Below are 15,474 nucleotides of genomic sequence, written 5' to 3' on the forward strand. Positions count from 1 at the left end.
TTAATGTACCCTTGAAAAACCCCATGCTGTAGTCTCGTGAGTAACTCTCGGCAGGTAGTTCATTCCACAATGTAAGTGTACGCGGGAGGAAGCTCCTCTGAAACCGCACTGTCCGAGACCACTCAGGTTGTAGCGCGTGGGGTATATACTTATAGATTTTTGAGACGCAAGGGGTGCCACGTGCGCGTTGCCGACCCTTAAGAAACCTTAATATATCCTTCTTGAAAAACCCCATGCTGTAGTGTCTTGAGTGATTCTCCACACTGAGCTATGTACCAGTTTTGTATCGATCTAGCACACACACAGGTTTATCATTATGGGATTGTCATATTATAGGTACTGTCATGTGATATTATAATGAAGTATATATGTGTGTACTAATATACACATAAAAACTATTGTCTATCTATCTAAAAATTGTCTTCTTATTGCGCGTATACATAAAAATATTGTCTTAAAAATAACTGTTAAGTTAAATAAGAAGAAACTGATTCAATTGTAATTATATATGTTAACAGGTGAGGTTGTTAATATTAAAATTAATAGATAAATGCAATTTTTAATTTGTACTTGTATCTATTTGAAATAATGTTTAGATATATTTAATGTACCAATCGATTATTAAAAAAATTTAACAATGTAACGAACTGTAATAAGATTCTTTAATACATTTAATTTTAAGGTTTGAAAATAAATAGAAGGAATGACATTTTTAACTGTTACTTATTACATTGACTATGTTTAAATAAAACCTGTTAACATGTTCGGGTTCTGGTACTTTAAAATCCAGGGCTTTCGCGCGTCTTGTTCTGGTTTCCAAATTTTAGAGATGGTAACCCTGCTATATGGGACCAGCATTTTTACATATTAGTAGTAGAAATATTGAGATATTTGTTACAGTATTGTAGCTTTAAAAGTTATTAGAGAAGGCGAGATGGGTGGGTGAATATCTAGAATACTTAATTGTGTAACAAAATAGTAGTGACGTATCAATATTTAAGGACCCATTACTGAAAAGTCGTAAGAAACATTTCCCTGATATTTATTACATCTTTTTATACTACGACGGTGGCAAACAAGTATACGGCCCATCTGATAGTAAGCGATTACAGTAGCCTATGGACGCCTGAGACACCGAAGTGTCACGTGCGCGTTGCCGACCCTTAAGAAACCTTAATATACCCTTCTTGAAAAACCCCATGCTGTAGTCTCGTGAGAAAACCTCGGCAGGTAGTTCATTCCACAATGTAAGTGTACGCGGGAGGAAGCTCCTCTGAAACCGCACTGTCCGAGACCACTTAGGTTGTAGCGTGTGGGGATGAATTCCCTATAGATGGCTAGCGGTGCGGTGGTAATTATAAATAAAGAATGAAAGTAATTTTTCAATTTAGCGTTTTTAAAGCATTACATGCCGATACTAAGTACATGTAATATATATTAATTGGCAACCGGGAGATATGTGTTGTATATTATATGACTGATTATATTATACCACTAACTTAAAACTAGCATCTTAAAATCTAGGAAAGGTCATAATAGTAGAATAGAATAGAATAGAATAGAAAATGATTAATTCAAATAAACTTACATTGAAGCACTTTTGAATAGTCATCACATTTTTATTAATCTACCGCTCATTCGGAAAGCTGTCTCATCACAAGAAGAACGAGCAAGAAACTTGTGTGTTGCTCTTTTAAATATTTTTATTATTACAATTTATGTTCTATGTTTGTGTGAATATAAACTACCGATTAGAATAGTAGAAGACTACAGTCCGAAAGGAGTGGTATACCTGAGTGTAGAATCTGCGACGGAAGAAATATTATGTGGAAATAGATATGACAGTGGAATTATTGAATACGAAGGAAGGAGACCTCAATCCTCAAGAAGGGTACAAGGACTCCACGTCAAGCTGAACAGAACTCCATTCTTATTCTACAATTATGACAGTTCCATTTTTTAATAATGTAACGCTATAAATTCCTAGTGAATTTATCACGATGTGTGACCTGACCTCATGCTCATCTTATCGTCCACTGGTGCCCCGCCAGCTTAAACCGTTAGCGCAGGCGGATGTACCATTTCATTATCACCCACAAAAAAGGTAACGCTTCCACTAAACCAATATTTCCTATTTAAACTATAAGCTATAGATATAAAGAAAAATATACTATAGTAGAAGCGTTACAGAACTGTGTATACAGGGTGAGAATATCTATTTTATATATATAAATATATATTTATACTATAAATACATTGTATATAAGTAGGTACATTAATATTAAAGACCGGAACCATCATCATCATCATCATCTGCTTCTTCCTTATCCCATTTATTTGTGGTCGTCGTAATGTGTTTTTCGCTTCCATTCATCCCTGTTCGCAGTCATCGCGTTATTTACTTCGTTTCTTATCATATCAACTTTCACACAGTCCATCCATCTCTTTTTCGGCCTTCCTCTGCCCTTACAACCATCGGATTACCGGAACCGTAGTCAAATTAAAACAAACATGAATAATTTCCTAAGAATTAAATATTGCTGTTTAAATTATACACTCATATAAATATGTAATAACAAATAATTGAAATATATAGAATTATTATAAATACACATAAATATCACACCCTGTATCTATATATACACACACACATTATACCTATACATTAATCATAAATGATATAATTACATACATGCACGCTACGCGTCGTATTTCGTTTCACACATATTAAATTTATTCATTAAGTTTTGTAATCATTAAATTTTTCCATTAAATTTATTAATAAAGCAGACATCACATTAAATGCATTAAATTTAACATTATCAAACATCTAACAATTTATTAACAACAATTTTTCGTATTTCATTCCATAATCAAATATATATGTTTTAGTATTAAACATATATATCGACAGAGTAGCGCTAAATATATATTAATAAGATACTTCAATGAAATTAGAATTAAATATTATATTTATTTAAAATAAATACAATCCGCTTTAATTTTTAATTCAAATAAATAAGTTAATTCGTTGATCAAAGTATATTTTTCATCAGTGTTACAATCATTGTCGATAAATTATTTTGTCTCACCAAATATTGTATTTAAAACGCTAAAAATCACTTCGAAGGTTTACCCCCGTCTCGTTTGCGAGCGTGAAGTTATAGTTGCAAGCTATGGGATCAGCGAGGGTTTTTTTATATGTTTATTTAATACTAACGTAGTCAACACTCACTAACGATACAATAAATATATCTTCACACCATTAACTCTATATGAAATGATCAACTAAGACGTCATCGTGAATACAGCATTTGACAGGCTCACATTTCGTGTTAAATACGAAATTATTTGATTCAACCAGATTTGAACTCGCGACCTTAATGTTCTATAAATCGGTCATAACATTATTAATAATGGAATAAGTAATTCCATTACTAACTAAATTAATGGAATTATAATTAATCCAGTGTACATACAGCACTAGATATGCCCACATTTTGTTTTACATATATATGTATGTCATTTTTTAATTCAGCCAGACTTGAACTCATGATTTTATAGGTAGTTGTAATAATTATTAGGCCATAACATTCTTAATAATGGAATAAGTAATTCCATTACTTACTAAATTAATGGAATTATAATTATTCCAGTTTATAACACGACTATATAGTATATGTGTGTATGTCATACACTTTTTTATACATGCCACATGTAATAGAAAATATATTTTCATTGTCAATAAACTAACATACCTACATATAGCTCATCAACACCTAATTATATCTAATTCCAGACGGCTCAATTCATTATCGACAAATTCCAATAAATTTTTCCATTAAATTTTATTTTGTTAATTTCATTCATCATTCCTGCTTTAGACTTTAAAATTAAAACGTTAACTCTTTATAAATTTGTTAATTTTAGCTTCAAAAATAATCATGAAATATAGATTCGATATTTTTGTAAATAATATTAACAATCCACATTAATATTTTTGTTTATATTATAATAAATACAGGACATAATGCGATAGAAATTGTATTTCCAAAAACAATATACATACCGTTTTGATTTTTAAGTACGTCTTTTTAGAAGTAATAGAAATGTACAGGCAAGTTAGGAATCTTCGTTGTTTTGTTTAAAAACAATTGCATTCTATGTAATGTTTGAGAAGAATGGTAGAATAGAATAGAGATAATCTTTATTCAAATAAACTTAATATATGCACTTTTGAAGTCATAATTTTTACTTCTACCACTCATTCAGAACGCAAACTCATCATAAGAAGAATGAGCAAGTCCTTGTGTGTTACATTTTTTAAATGAATATTATTTTAAGTAGATTTACATTAACAAGGATTAGGCATGCGCCAATCAACATAGAAAACGCTACGCTAAAACTTGCGTGTTTTTTTGTATATAACTTACTTATATCCGTTGTGTTTATTAAAGGTAGACGTAAGTAATCGCCGTTTTTGTCATAAATCCTGTATTTATAAAATACGTGTTCAAAACACGACATTTCAATATATATTTTCATAAAAACAACGTTTATAATACCACAAATCTCCTTTTTAATTTGTTTACAATAAGCACATACCATAATCCATTTGTCCCGATACGGGAATCGACTCCGCGACTGAAGCCTCACTAAAAAGCAAACTAAACGTTCACTTACAGACAGTTAAAGACAATATAAGTGGACCACGTTATGAAGTTACACATTACACTGAGAAGTTACAATATATTGTTAAAAATTTAACTAGTTTATTGATTAGTTCAATTTAACGAGTGGTTTAATTATATAACGCTGTTGTAACTGTATCTTATTTAACTGAAATTTACGGTATAATAATTAATAATTAGTTAATTCACAGTTACAGTTGCAAATACGACTGTATCTGTAACCTGTTGTAATTGTGTTGAATAATAATATTATTATAATATATATATAATTAAATTATATATAAGTATTATCGTCTAATGATTTAATCATTTAATTTATAACTTTTATAAAGTCTTTATCTTAATTCAGTCTCTACCAAGTTCTTTCTTAAGATAATTCTTAAGAAAGAATTTAGAAGGGACTGCTATAGCGATACCATCTTCTGTATCATCTTCTTTATTTAATGTATTGTTATATATTCCAATCTGCTTTTAATGTTGTTGCAATAAAGGATTATAAGTAAATAATAAAAAATAAAAAGGTATAATAATTTAATTTGAATATGAACTTGACTGCCAACCAGAAACAAACAGGTACTTTTTAATTCAACCATCAAAAGGTTTATTCATTAAATGAATTTAATTTTAAAATAAGAAATGTTTGCAACAGCGTTATATAACTATGAAAATATATAAATTATGTTATAGACGAGTAATTGTATATGTATATGTATATATATATATATATATATATATATATATATATATATGTATGTATACCGAAAATACATGGTCACAATTGAATTTGGTTCATAGAAGTACAATGCTTAATATTTCTAACACGGAAACAGTTATTTTTAAGTTAATTCCATTAAACTCCACATTTTGACATTTATTTCCACATTCCAAAATGTTTATTCCATTAAGTCCATCGTTAAATCACAATGTGGAATTAATGGAATAATTTAAACAGTACATTTTACTAGATTATTATAATTTGAGCTATAGAAATCTACAGTTTACATCGATATTGTTTCATTTTTGCTATAATCTGTAATACAATTAAACGCAGACGTAAGGATTTTTTATATAGAAAATAACAAAAATATCTATACATATTAATTATAAGAAAGATAATAAATAAATCATTATTATTATTATTATATTGTAATGTTTAAATAAAAAAAAATACCAATAAAAATGTCAATTTACACAACGCCATCTAGACCCAAACTAAGCCGAGCTTCAGTTTGAGTATTAAACAACTGATATAAATACATTACAATATGCATAGAAAACATCAAATGTTTGTACCGTGCGAGGAATCGAACCCGCGACTATTAGCAAAGCGCTGTGCTCAATAGAGATCAAATCTAAAATATGAAAATAACCTTGAATGGTATCCTGAGAAACAAGAGTCAATAATACAGTAACATAAAAATTAAAAGTAATTCAATTGATTGAAAATAATCCTTACGTCATATCAAAATGGCCGCCAATTTAATCCACGATTATGTCCTGCCCAAGACGGTCCATCTCCGACAGGAGAAAGTCCACGTCTTTCTCGGTGACAGCCGCTGACGAGATGATGTTCCGGAAGAAGTTGGGGCGCCTGTCGTCAGGCTGGTAGCCTACCATGATGGTACCAGCTTGCATCATCTTACCCTTCAGTTTGGCACACACCTGCATCATTAAATTCGAAATATTCATATTAAATTCAAATTCAAATTCAAAATATCTTTATTCATGTAGGTCTATTACAGACTCTTATGATATGTCAAATCTACCGTCAGTTCGGAATGATTTCGAGATGAGAAGAACTGACAAGAAACTCAGCTCGTATTTTTTTTAATGTTGTACATATTTACAATAATACAATTTCATTTAAATTCAAATTTGGGAGAATAAAGTGACCACCAGTATATGCTATATAAAAAAAAAAAAAAAATCATAAAATCTAATCAGTGTCTGTGTGTAGTGCTTGTGGGGACTGGTCTGTTCAGGTTCGAACAACCTGAACAGACCAGTCCCCACAAGCAGCACCCGTACACGAGTATGACGGATGAGCCAGCCATCATTGCACTCAACCATAATGGAGGGAGCACATCGACCCGGCCCACCACGCCGCCACAAGTTTGAACTTAATATCTTAAAGTATCTTATGGTGAGTTACAGTTACACAGTGGAGGGAAGAGGATTGTTAGTAATGTGGACTAAACCCCATTGCTAGCAATGTACCATGTCAGGTTGACCTTCACGCGGTTCCCCCTGGAAACCATCCTGATAAATTCTTGGTGAATTTGTCACGATGTGCTAACTGACCTGACCTCGTGCTTATCCTATCATCCTCCACTGGTGCCCCGCCAGCGTAAACCGTTTGCGCAGGCAGGTGCATCATTCCATTATCATCCATAAAAAAAATCGAGGTTCTAACCCCCAGCGGTGATCTCAGACTAAAGTCGTATCCGTCTGGAGACCATCGTGATAAATTCCCGATGAATTTATCAAGATGTGCTAACTGACGTGACCTCATGCTCATCTTATCATCCTACACTGGTGCCCCGCCAGCGTAAACCGTTTGCACAGGCAGGTCCATCATTCCATTATCATCCATAAAAAAAATCGATGTTCTAACCCCTAGCGGTGATCACAGACTAAAGTCGTATCCATCTGGAGATCATTGTGATAAATTTTTGATGAATTTGTCACGATGTGCTAACTGGTCTGACCTCATGCTTATCTTATCATCCTCCACTGGTGCCCGCCAGCGTAGACCGTTAGCGCAGGCGGGTGCACCATTCCATTATCATCCATAAAAAAATCGATGTTCTAACCCCTAGCGGTGATCTCAGACTAAAGTCGTATCAATCTGGATATCATCCGTGATAAATTCCTGATGAATTTGTCACGATGGGCTAACTGACCTGACCTCATGTTCATCTTATCATCCTCCACTGGTGTCCCGCCAGCGTAAACCGTTAGCGCAGGCAGGTGCATCATTCCATTATCATCCATAAAAAATACCCATACAGTTAATCACACAATCTTTTTACATGCAATAGACCAAGACATCATGTCGAACGCAAAACTATCATTATTAAACATTCAGAGAAAAATATTTATTATTTTATTTAATTTGATTATGTTTTCAAATTTGTTATCTGTGTTTAATTAGAATAGAATAGAAAATAATTTAAGCACTTTTGAATAGACATAACATTTTATTTATCTACCGCTCGTTCGGAAAGCTGTCTCATCACAAGAAGAACGAGCAAGAAACTTGTGTGTTGCTCTTTTGAATTTATTATTCAAATCAAATCAAAATATCTATTTTCATGTAGGTCTACTACAAATTCTTTTGATATATCGTACGGAGTGCTCTTGAGCTAAGAAGAACTGACAAGAAACTCAGCGCATATTCTTTTGAAATGATCATGGTACATGGAATCTATATGTTTACAAAAATATAGATTCATTTTTAAATTCAATTGACCACCAGCATATGAGAAATAAATAGAAATATTCTTTATTCAAATAAACTCATCACAAGCGCTTTTGAATGACTATACTTCGGACAAAAGTATCCGCACTTAACTAAACCCATGGTCCCCATACACGGCATAGTGTACTCCACTATGCCGTGTATGGGGATCCTATGATTTGCGTGGATTACACTCGCCCCAGCTCCCGGCGTCGCTTGTAAATCAACTAGACTTTATAATCTGAAATATTTATGTTCATGACTTTTTTATTACTGACTTTGTTAGTACTAATACCTACTTTATAGCAGTATGGTATGTGTTTCTTTGCTTTTGTTTCGGGCAAACAAAGAAAAAATAAAAATAAAAAAAAATTTTTTTAATTCAATAGATTTTATTTTTGGTAATTTATTTTTTTTATAAATAGAATAGAAAATCAAATAAACTTACATTGAAGCACTTTTGAATAGTCATTACATTTTTTTTAATCTACCGCTCGTTCGGAAAGCTGTCTCATCACAAGAAGAACGAGCAAGAAACTTGCGTGTTAAACTAATGTAATGCGTAGGAATGAAGATAATATTTTAAGAAAGGTGTTACATGTGAATGTGGATGGTTATAAGAGCAGAGGAAGGCCGAAAGAGTTGGATGGACTGTGTGAAAGATGATATGGTAAGAAAGCAAGGAAATAACGAGATGACTGCGAACAGGGATGAATGGAAGAGAAAAACATATTACGACGACCACAAATAAATGATAAGGAAAAAGCAAATGATGATTTCGTGATAAACTCAAAACATTACTGATTGACAATTCTTTTACCTAAAAAGGGTACTTTTCAGAGAAATTACATTATAAGTAGCAATATAAATAATCTTTATTCAAATAAACTCATTACAAGCATTTTTGAATAGTCATATTTTGATTCTACCACTCATTCGGAACGCAGACTCATCACAAGAAGAATGAGCAAGAAACCTGTGTGTTGCTCTTTTGAATAGATGTTTTTTCATATAAATAATTACAGTATAACAAGTAAGAGGCATGGTATAATCAACATAGAAACCGCTACTCACTCATTATTAGTGCAATCAGATAAGTGTCAGCGATCAGCGAGCGATCTACTGTATGAAGAGTCGTGACTCATTAAGAGAGAAATTCAAAGAGGCAAATATTCTCACCGTTGCTTCTCAATTTATATATTCAAATATCCTATATGTTCATAAAAATCTTGACTTATTTCCAAAAAACAGCAATATTCATAATATTAATACTAGATTTAAAGACAAACTTGCTGTCCCCAAGTATCGTTTAGAAAAAGTTAATAGGTCTTTTATGGGAATAGGTATAAAAATTTACAATAAGATACCAATGGATATGTTGGAATTACCCTTAAATAAATTCAAAACATGTGTTAAATCATATTTACTGAGCAAGGCCTATACTCACTAAACGATTACTTGAATGACGAGTGTGCATGGCAATAGTAGTTCATGCACTGAATTTTCATTTAATGTTAGACATAGACACCTATATAAAAATACATTGTAAATAAACTGGCTTTAAAAAAAAAGTAATTCAATTGAGTTTCTTGCCAGTTCTTCTCAATTGGATCTATATACCGAACTGGACGGTAGGGAAAAAAATAAAATTATAATGTAAAAATTTGACGTTCATAAGCGGGCTAAAATGTTCTACATGAATAAATGATTTTTGAATTTGGATTTTAAAGTTTTCTATAAAAACATTATTATACATATCGGAACATATCGGAACGCAGTCTTGCGTGTTGTGTTGATATTGTTTATGTTATATATCTTATTTGACAGCCTCGGTGGTCTAGTAGTTTAGCACACCGCTTTACTATCCGATGGTCGTGGGTTCGATTCCTTGCACGGTACAAACATTTGTATTCATGAGTATGATTGTTTGTATCGGTCTGGGTGTTTTCTATGTATAATATGTATTTATTTATAAAAAAGAAATGTATCCATGTATTTATATCAGTTGTCTAGTACCCATAACACAAGCTCTGCTTAGCTTGGGACTAGATGGCGCTGTGTGAATTGTCAAAAATAATAAATATATAAAATTTTCATGTCATTATGTTAGTTACGATACTCCTCTGAAACGACTTGATTTTTTATGAACTTTTTTATGAAATTTTATATGCATAATCATAGTACTCAAAAACGACTATCTATTTTTCATACCCCTAAATAATGAAGCATGTCCACCCTTAACATTTCATTTTAAATTTTTTGGAAAATATTATATATATATATTTTTTATAATGTGCTATTAAAATACATACAACTTATATTTTCACCCTTCTACCATCATCCCCTATTTTTTAATAGCGATTTTAATTTATATGTTAAAACAACGTTTGCCGGATCAGGTAGTATAAGTAAATAACGTTGATCCGACATCTTACCTTGCCAAGCTTGATCTCCTTGTTGCTGTCATGTGGCAGACTCCTGAGCTGCTTCGGGAGGTACCAGAAGGACACGTTCACCATCTCCGGCTCCAGGATCAGGTAGAACTTGTCAGGCTGTTCCTTGATGCGGCGGACCATGTACTCTGAGAGTTCCATCAAGCGATCCATATGACGCTCAAATCCAGAGGTCCCCTAAGATACAAAATAATTTTAATTAATTCATAATTTAAAGTAGTGTGTCGAAGTCGAAACAGATATAAGTAGAAAAAATCTATACTTCATTAAATAAATAAATAAACTCAGGACAATTCACACAGCGTCATTCTAGACCCAAATTAAGCTAGCTAAAGCTTGTGTTATGGGTACTGGACAACTGATACAAATATGTTTTTTTTCGTAAATACATCCATATTATACATAGAAAATACCCAGATCGATACAAACAATCATAATTATGAATACAATAGTTTGTGCCGTGCGAGGAATCGAACCCGCGACCATCGGACGTAAGGCGGTGTGCTAAACCGCTACACCACCGAGGCCGTCGCATTTACATAGTATAAAACAAAGTCGCTGTCGCTGTCTGTCCGTCCCTATGTATGCTTAAATTTCTAAAACTAAATTTTTTTAATAGATAGAGTGATTCAAGAGGAAGGTTTATATATATAATACATGTACACCCGTGCGAAGCCAGTGTAGGTAGCTAGTAATTTTATAAAGCTAAAGAATTTATTTTATTACATCAGCTACTAGCCATTTTAGAGATTAGCCGGAACAAACAAACAGACAGACAGACAAAAATTGTAAATAATGTTATTTAGGTGTATTTATATTGATATGCATGTAGTAAAAACGGTTATTTCAATATTACGAACAGACACTCCAATTTTATTTATACGTATTTTGTATATGTATATATATACCTTGCCACGCCACTGCAGCCACAGTTTGAAGATGTCGTTGTGGCGGCCACATTGGATGACCTTATCTCCGGTATCATATCTAGGATCGTAGATCTTATCAGTCATGAACAGGTACTCCGCTGACATCGCGTTGCAGCTCAGCAGGATACCCTGGAAAAGAGAGGAGCAGTGATATATCATTGTATATCTTATCTTTGTAAATACATACATACTATATATAGAAAACATCCAGACCGATACAAACAATCATACTCATGAATAGAAATGCACCGTGCGAGGAATCAAACCTGCGACCATTGGAAGTAAAGTGGTGTGCTAAACCGCTAGACCACCGAGGCCGTCAATAAATAGAAATATGTATTCACTAGCTTTTGCCCCCGGCTTCGCTTGCGTTAATTTATCCCCTTAGGGGTGGAATTTATCAAAATCCTTTCTTAGGAGATGCTTACGGTAAAGTAGCTTTATGCATGCAAAGTCTCAGCCCGATCGGGTTAAAATTGACAAAGTTTCATACAAATTTTCATCCCCTATTTTATGCCCTTGGGGATAGAATTAATCAAAATCCTTTCTTAGCGGATGCCTACGTCATAACATCTACCTGCATGCCAAATTTCAGCCCGATCCGTCCAGTGGTTTGGGCTGTGCGTTGATAGATCACTATGTCAGTGAGTTAGTCACTTGAGTTTAGTTTACATAGATACTTTCTTTTGATCTATGTATTTAGATCAGTTGTCTAGTACCCATAACACAAGCTCTGCTTCACTTGGAACTAGATGTCGCTGTGTGAATTGTCCAAGCTTATTATTATTTAATTTAATTCCCATTATCAAGTAATGGAGGATAAGTCAGCTATAAAAATATAATTTGCATGACAGAGTGCGGCCGTCTGTTTGTGTTGCGCATTATGCTAATGCGAGCAGAGTCTGGGGGCGTCGCTATCTGTCGCCAACAGTTGTTTGGTTAGCGCCAGTCAATATTGGCAGATTTTAATATATACGCGGTTGTGTCTGAAAGGGTTTGTGTATTTAACTTAATAAAAACTATATTTAACTATATAACGACTTTTTACCCATAGTACGAGAAGATATCGCTAGCACATGCTCAAAATACAAGGCTCGGCTGAGTGTCCACCCAAATGAACTAGCTCAGAGGTTACAAACTGACAACCTCCCAAAACATAACATACCTATATAACATACCTACTGGATTTAGACGAGCAAAACTCCAGTTCTTAATTCCTGAATGTATGCCGGAGGGCGTCAGTCTTGCACTCAGTTTTTGATTTTGATTCTGCACTCAATGGACTGCAGAGTCTCAATGCCATTTGCCAACCAATCCGATATTATCCGATCGCGGATAAACCAGGAATAAATATATATATATATATGTATATATATATAAGAACAAAAACATTCTTATTTTATTTATTACTTAGCTGTGCTCGCGATTTCGTGCGCGTGGAATTTAACTTTATAGGTCTAAAACAAAAGTAGCCTAAGTTACTCCTTATAAACAAGTGTAGGCACAGTTTCTTCTACTGAACTGATTTTTAGGTAGTTTTCATCCATCGACAGTGATCTCTGAGGAAAATCTTGTTGTATATTTTTTTATTATTTTGTACTGTTAATACACGTGCGAAGCCGGGGCGAAGCACTTGTAAAAGAACGGTTTTTCTCCACTGTTTTGGAATTTTAAACCCGCATTCTATAAAAATAACCCCACTCTCCCCTCCCATACTCTACAAACTCAACCAAACTTAATGGTAATATGAAAAAAGTTCAAAATCCTTTGTAACTATAAACTTCATAATATTATTAGGGGAATTATGATTCTAATGAGCTTAGACTTAAAGTCTGTATTCGTTTGTGATTTCTGTAATAAGATTATGCCTTGTAAACGTCAGAACAATATGCTAAGTTATAAATTCTGTAACTCCGCCCCAGTGGAAGTTCTTTAGTGATGGGAAAGTTACTTATTATCGACTAGCTGTTCCCGCGACTTCATCATCGCAGCCCGGAAGACGTCCACTGCTGGACATAGGCCTCCCCCAAAGATCTCCACGATGATCGGTCCTGCGCTGCTCGCATCCAATGCCTTCCAGCGATCTTGACCAGATCGTCGGTCCACCTTGTTGGAGGCCTTCCCACGCTGCGTCTTCCGGTCCGTGGTCGCCACTCGAGGACTTTACTGCCCCAACGGCCATCTGTCCTACGAGCTATGTGCCCTGCCCATTGCCACTTCACAGCCCGCGACTTCGTTCGTATGGAATTTATCTTTATAGTTCCAAAATAAAAGTAGCCTAAGTTACTCCTTATTACATCAGCTACCTGCCAATTAAAGTCCCGTCAAAATCGGTCCAGCCATTTCAGAAATTAGCCGGAACAAACAGACAGACAGACAAAAATTGTAAAAATTGTTGTTTTGGTGTATATACCGTATTTATATTTATATGCATGTAGTAAATGGTTATTTCAATATTACAAACAGACACTCCAATTTTATTTATATGTATAAATTAAATTTTTTCTGTTATCAGAATATTTTTTTATACCACGATGGTGGCAAATAACTATACGGCCCATAAATGGTTACCGTAGCCTATGGACGCCTGAAACACCAGGGGTGTCACGTGCGCGTTGCCGACCCTTAAGAAACCTTAATATACCCTTCTTGAAAAACCCCATGCTGTAGTCTCGTGAGAAAACCTCGGCAGGAAGTTCATTCCACAATGTAAGTGTATATAATAAGAATGTAATTAATTGCAAAACAATGAATATTTAGGGTTTATTGATAGAACCCAATATAATAATTGTTAGAATTTGTCTATTCGTCTGTACATTTGTGCGTCTTTATTTTAGTATATTTACTTCACTCTTTGGAAGATAAAGAGTAAAGTAAATATTAAGAAATAAAGAAACGGCTACACAACGTTTATTCCTGGCTCGAGGGGGTGAGCCCATCCCTTTTTTTTCATGTTTTTTTTATAACACAGGGGACAAACGAGCATGCGGCTCACCTGATGGTAAGTGATTACCGCCGCCCATGAGCACCCGCAACACCAGGGGAATTGCAAGTACGTTGTCGGCCTTTTAAAAAGGAATAAGCTCTTTTCTTGAAGGTTTCAATATAGTATCGGTTCGGAAATACCATTGCTGGAAGGTGATTCCACAATGTGGTGTGATTGGCAAAAAGTTTCTAGAAAACCACACTGTGGAGGACCGCCATTCATCCAGATGATCAGGATGGTATTTTAGTTTCTGACGGGTGGTACGGTGGTGAAACTCAGCAGCTATTATTAATCCGAACAATTCCTCAGAACACTCCCCGTGATATATGCGGTAGAAAATGCACAGAGATGCAATATCTCGCCGCAAAGCCAATGGGTCGAGTCTGTCACATAGACGTTGATTACCAATGATTCTGGCTGCTCGGTTCTGAATGCGGTCAAGTGGAAGTAGCTGGTATTATTGATATTTGACGACCTCGGTGGTCCAGCGGTCTAGTACACCGCTTTACGACCGATGGTCGCGGGTTCGATTCCTCGCACGGCACAAATATTTGTATTCATGACTATGATTGTTTGTATCGGTCTGGGTGTTTTCTATATATAATATGTATGTATTTACAAAAAAAAATATATCTATGTATTTGTATCAGTTATCTAGTACCCATAACACAAGCTTTAGCTAGCTTAACTTGGGTCTAGATGGCGCTGTGTGAATTGTCCTAAGATTATTATTATTATTATTATAATTATTGTGGTGCTCCGGCCCAGAGATGAGAACAATATTCCATATGCGGCCGGATCTGCGCCTTGTATAATTGCAAGTGATGGGCCGCCGTGAAATACCGTCTCACTCTGCTGAGCACACCAGCTTTTTTGAGGCTATTTTAGCCTTGTCATCCAAATAACCGTAAAGCGTAACATCACTGGATATATCAACGGCAAGGACCTCGAGGGT

At 34.3% G+C, this 15,474-nt stretch overlaps 1 protein-coding gene across 1 annotated transcript in view; it reads right to left on the reverse strand.

The window, feature by feature from the left end:
- Nucleotides 1-6,170: 6,170 nt before the first annotated feature.
- LOC131855388 (glutamate decarboxylase) overlaps nucleotides 6,171-15,474 on the reverse strand; it is a 66,725-nt gene continuing 57,421 nt past the window's right edge. The window contains exons 11-13 of the mRNA XM_059206669.1: nucleotides 11,513-11,662; nucleotides 10,587-10,781; nucleotides 6,171-6,353 (exon numbers count right to left, since the gene is read on the reverse strand). Of these exons, the coding sequence (XP_059062652.1) occupies nucleotides 6,171-6,353; nucleotides 10,587-10,781; nucleotides 11,513-11,662 (528 nt within the window). The remainder of the gene's footprint in view (nucleotides 6,354-10,586; nucleotides 10,782-11,512; nucleotides 11,663-15,474) is intronic.

This window comes from Achroia grisella, unplaced genomic scaffold (assembly GCF_030625045.1).
Source record: "Achroia grisella isolate CSIRO2021 unplaced genomic scaffold, CSIRO_AGI_Agris_v1 utg1360, whole genome shotgun sequence".
NCBI lineage: Eukaryota > Metazoa > Arthropoda > Insecta > Lepidoptera > Pyralidae > Achroia > Achroia grisella.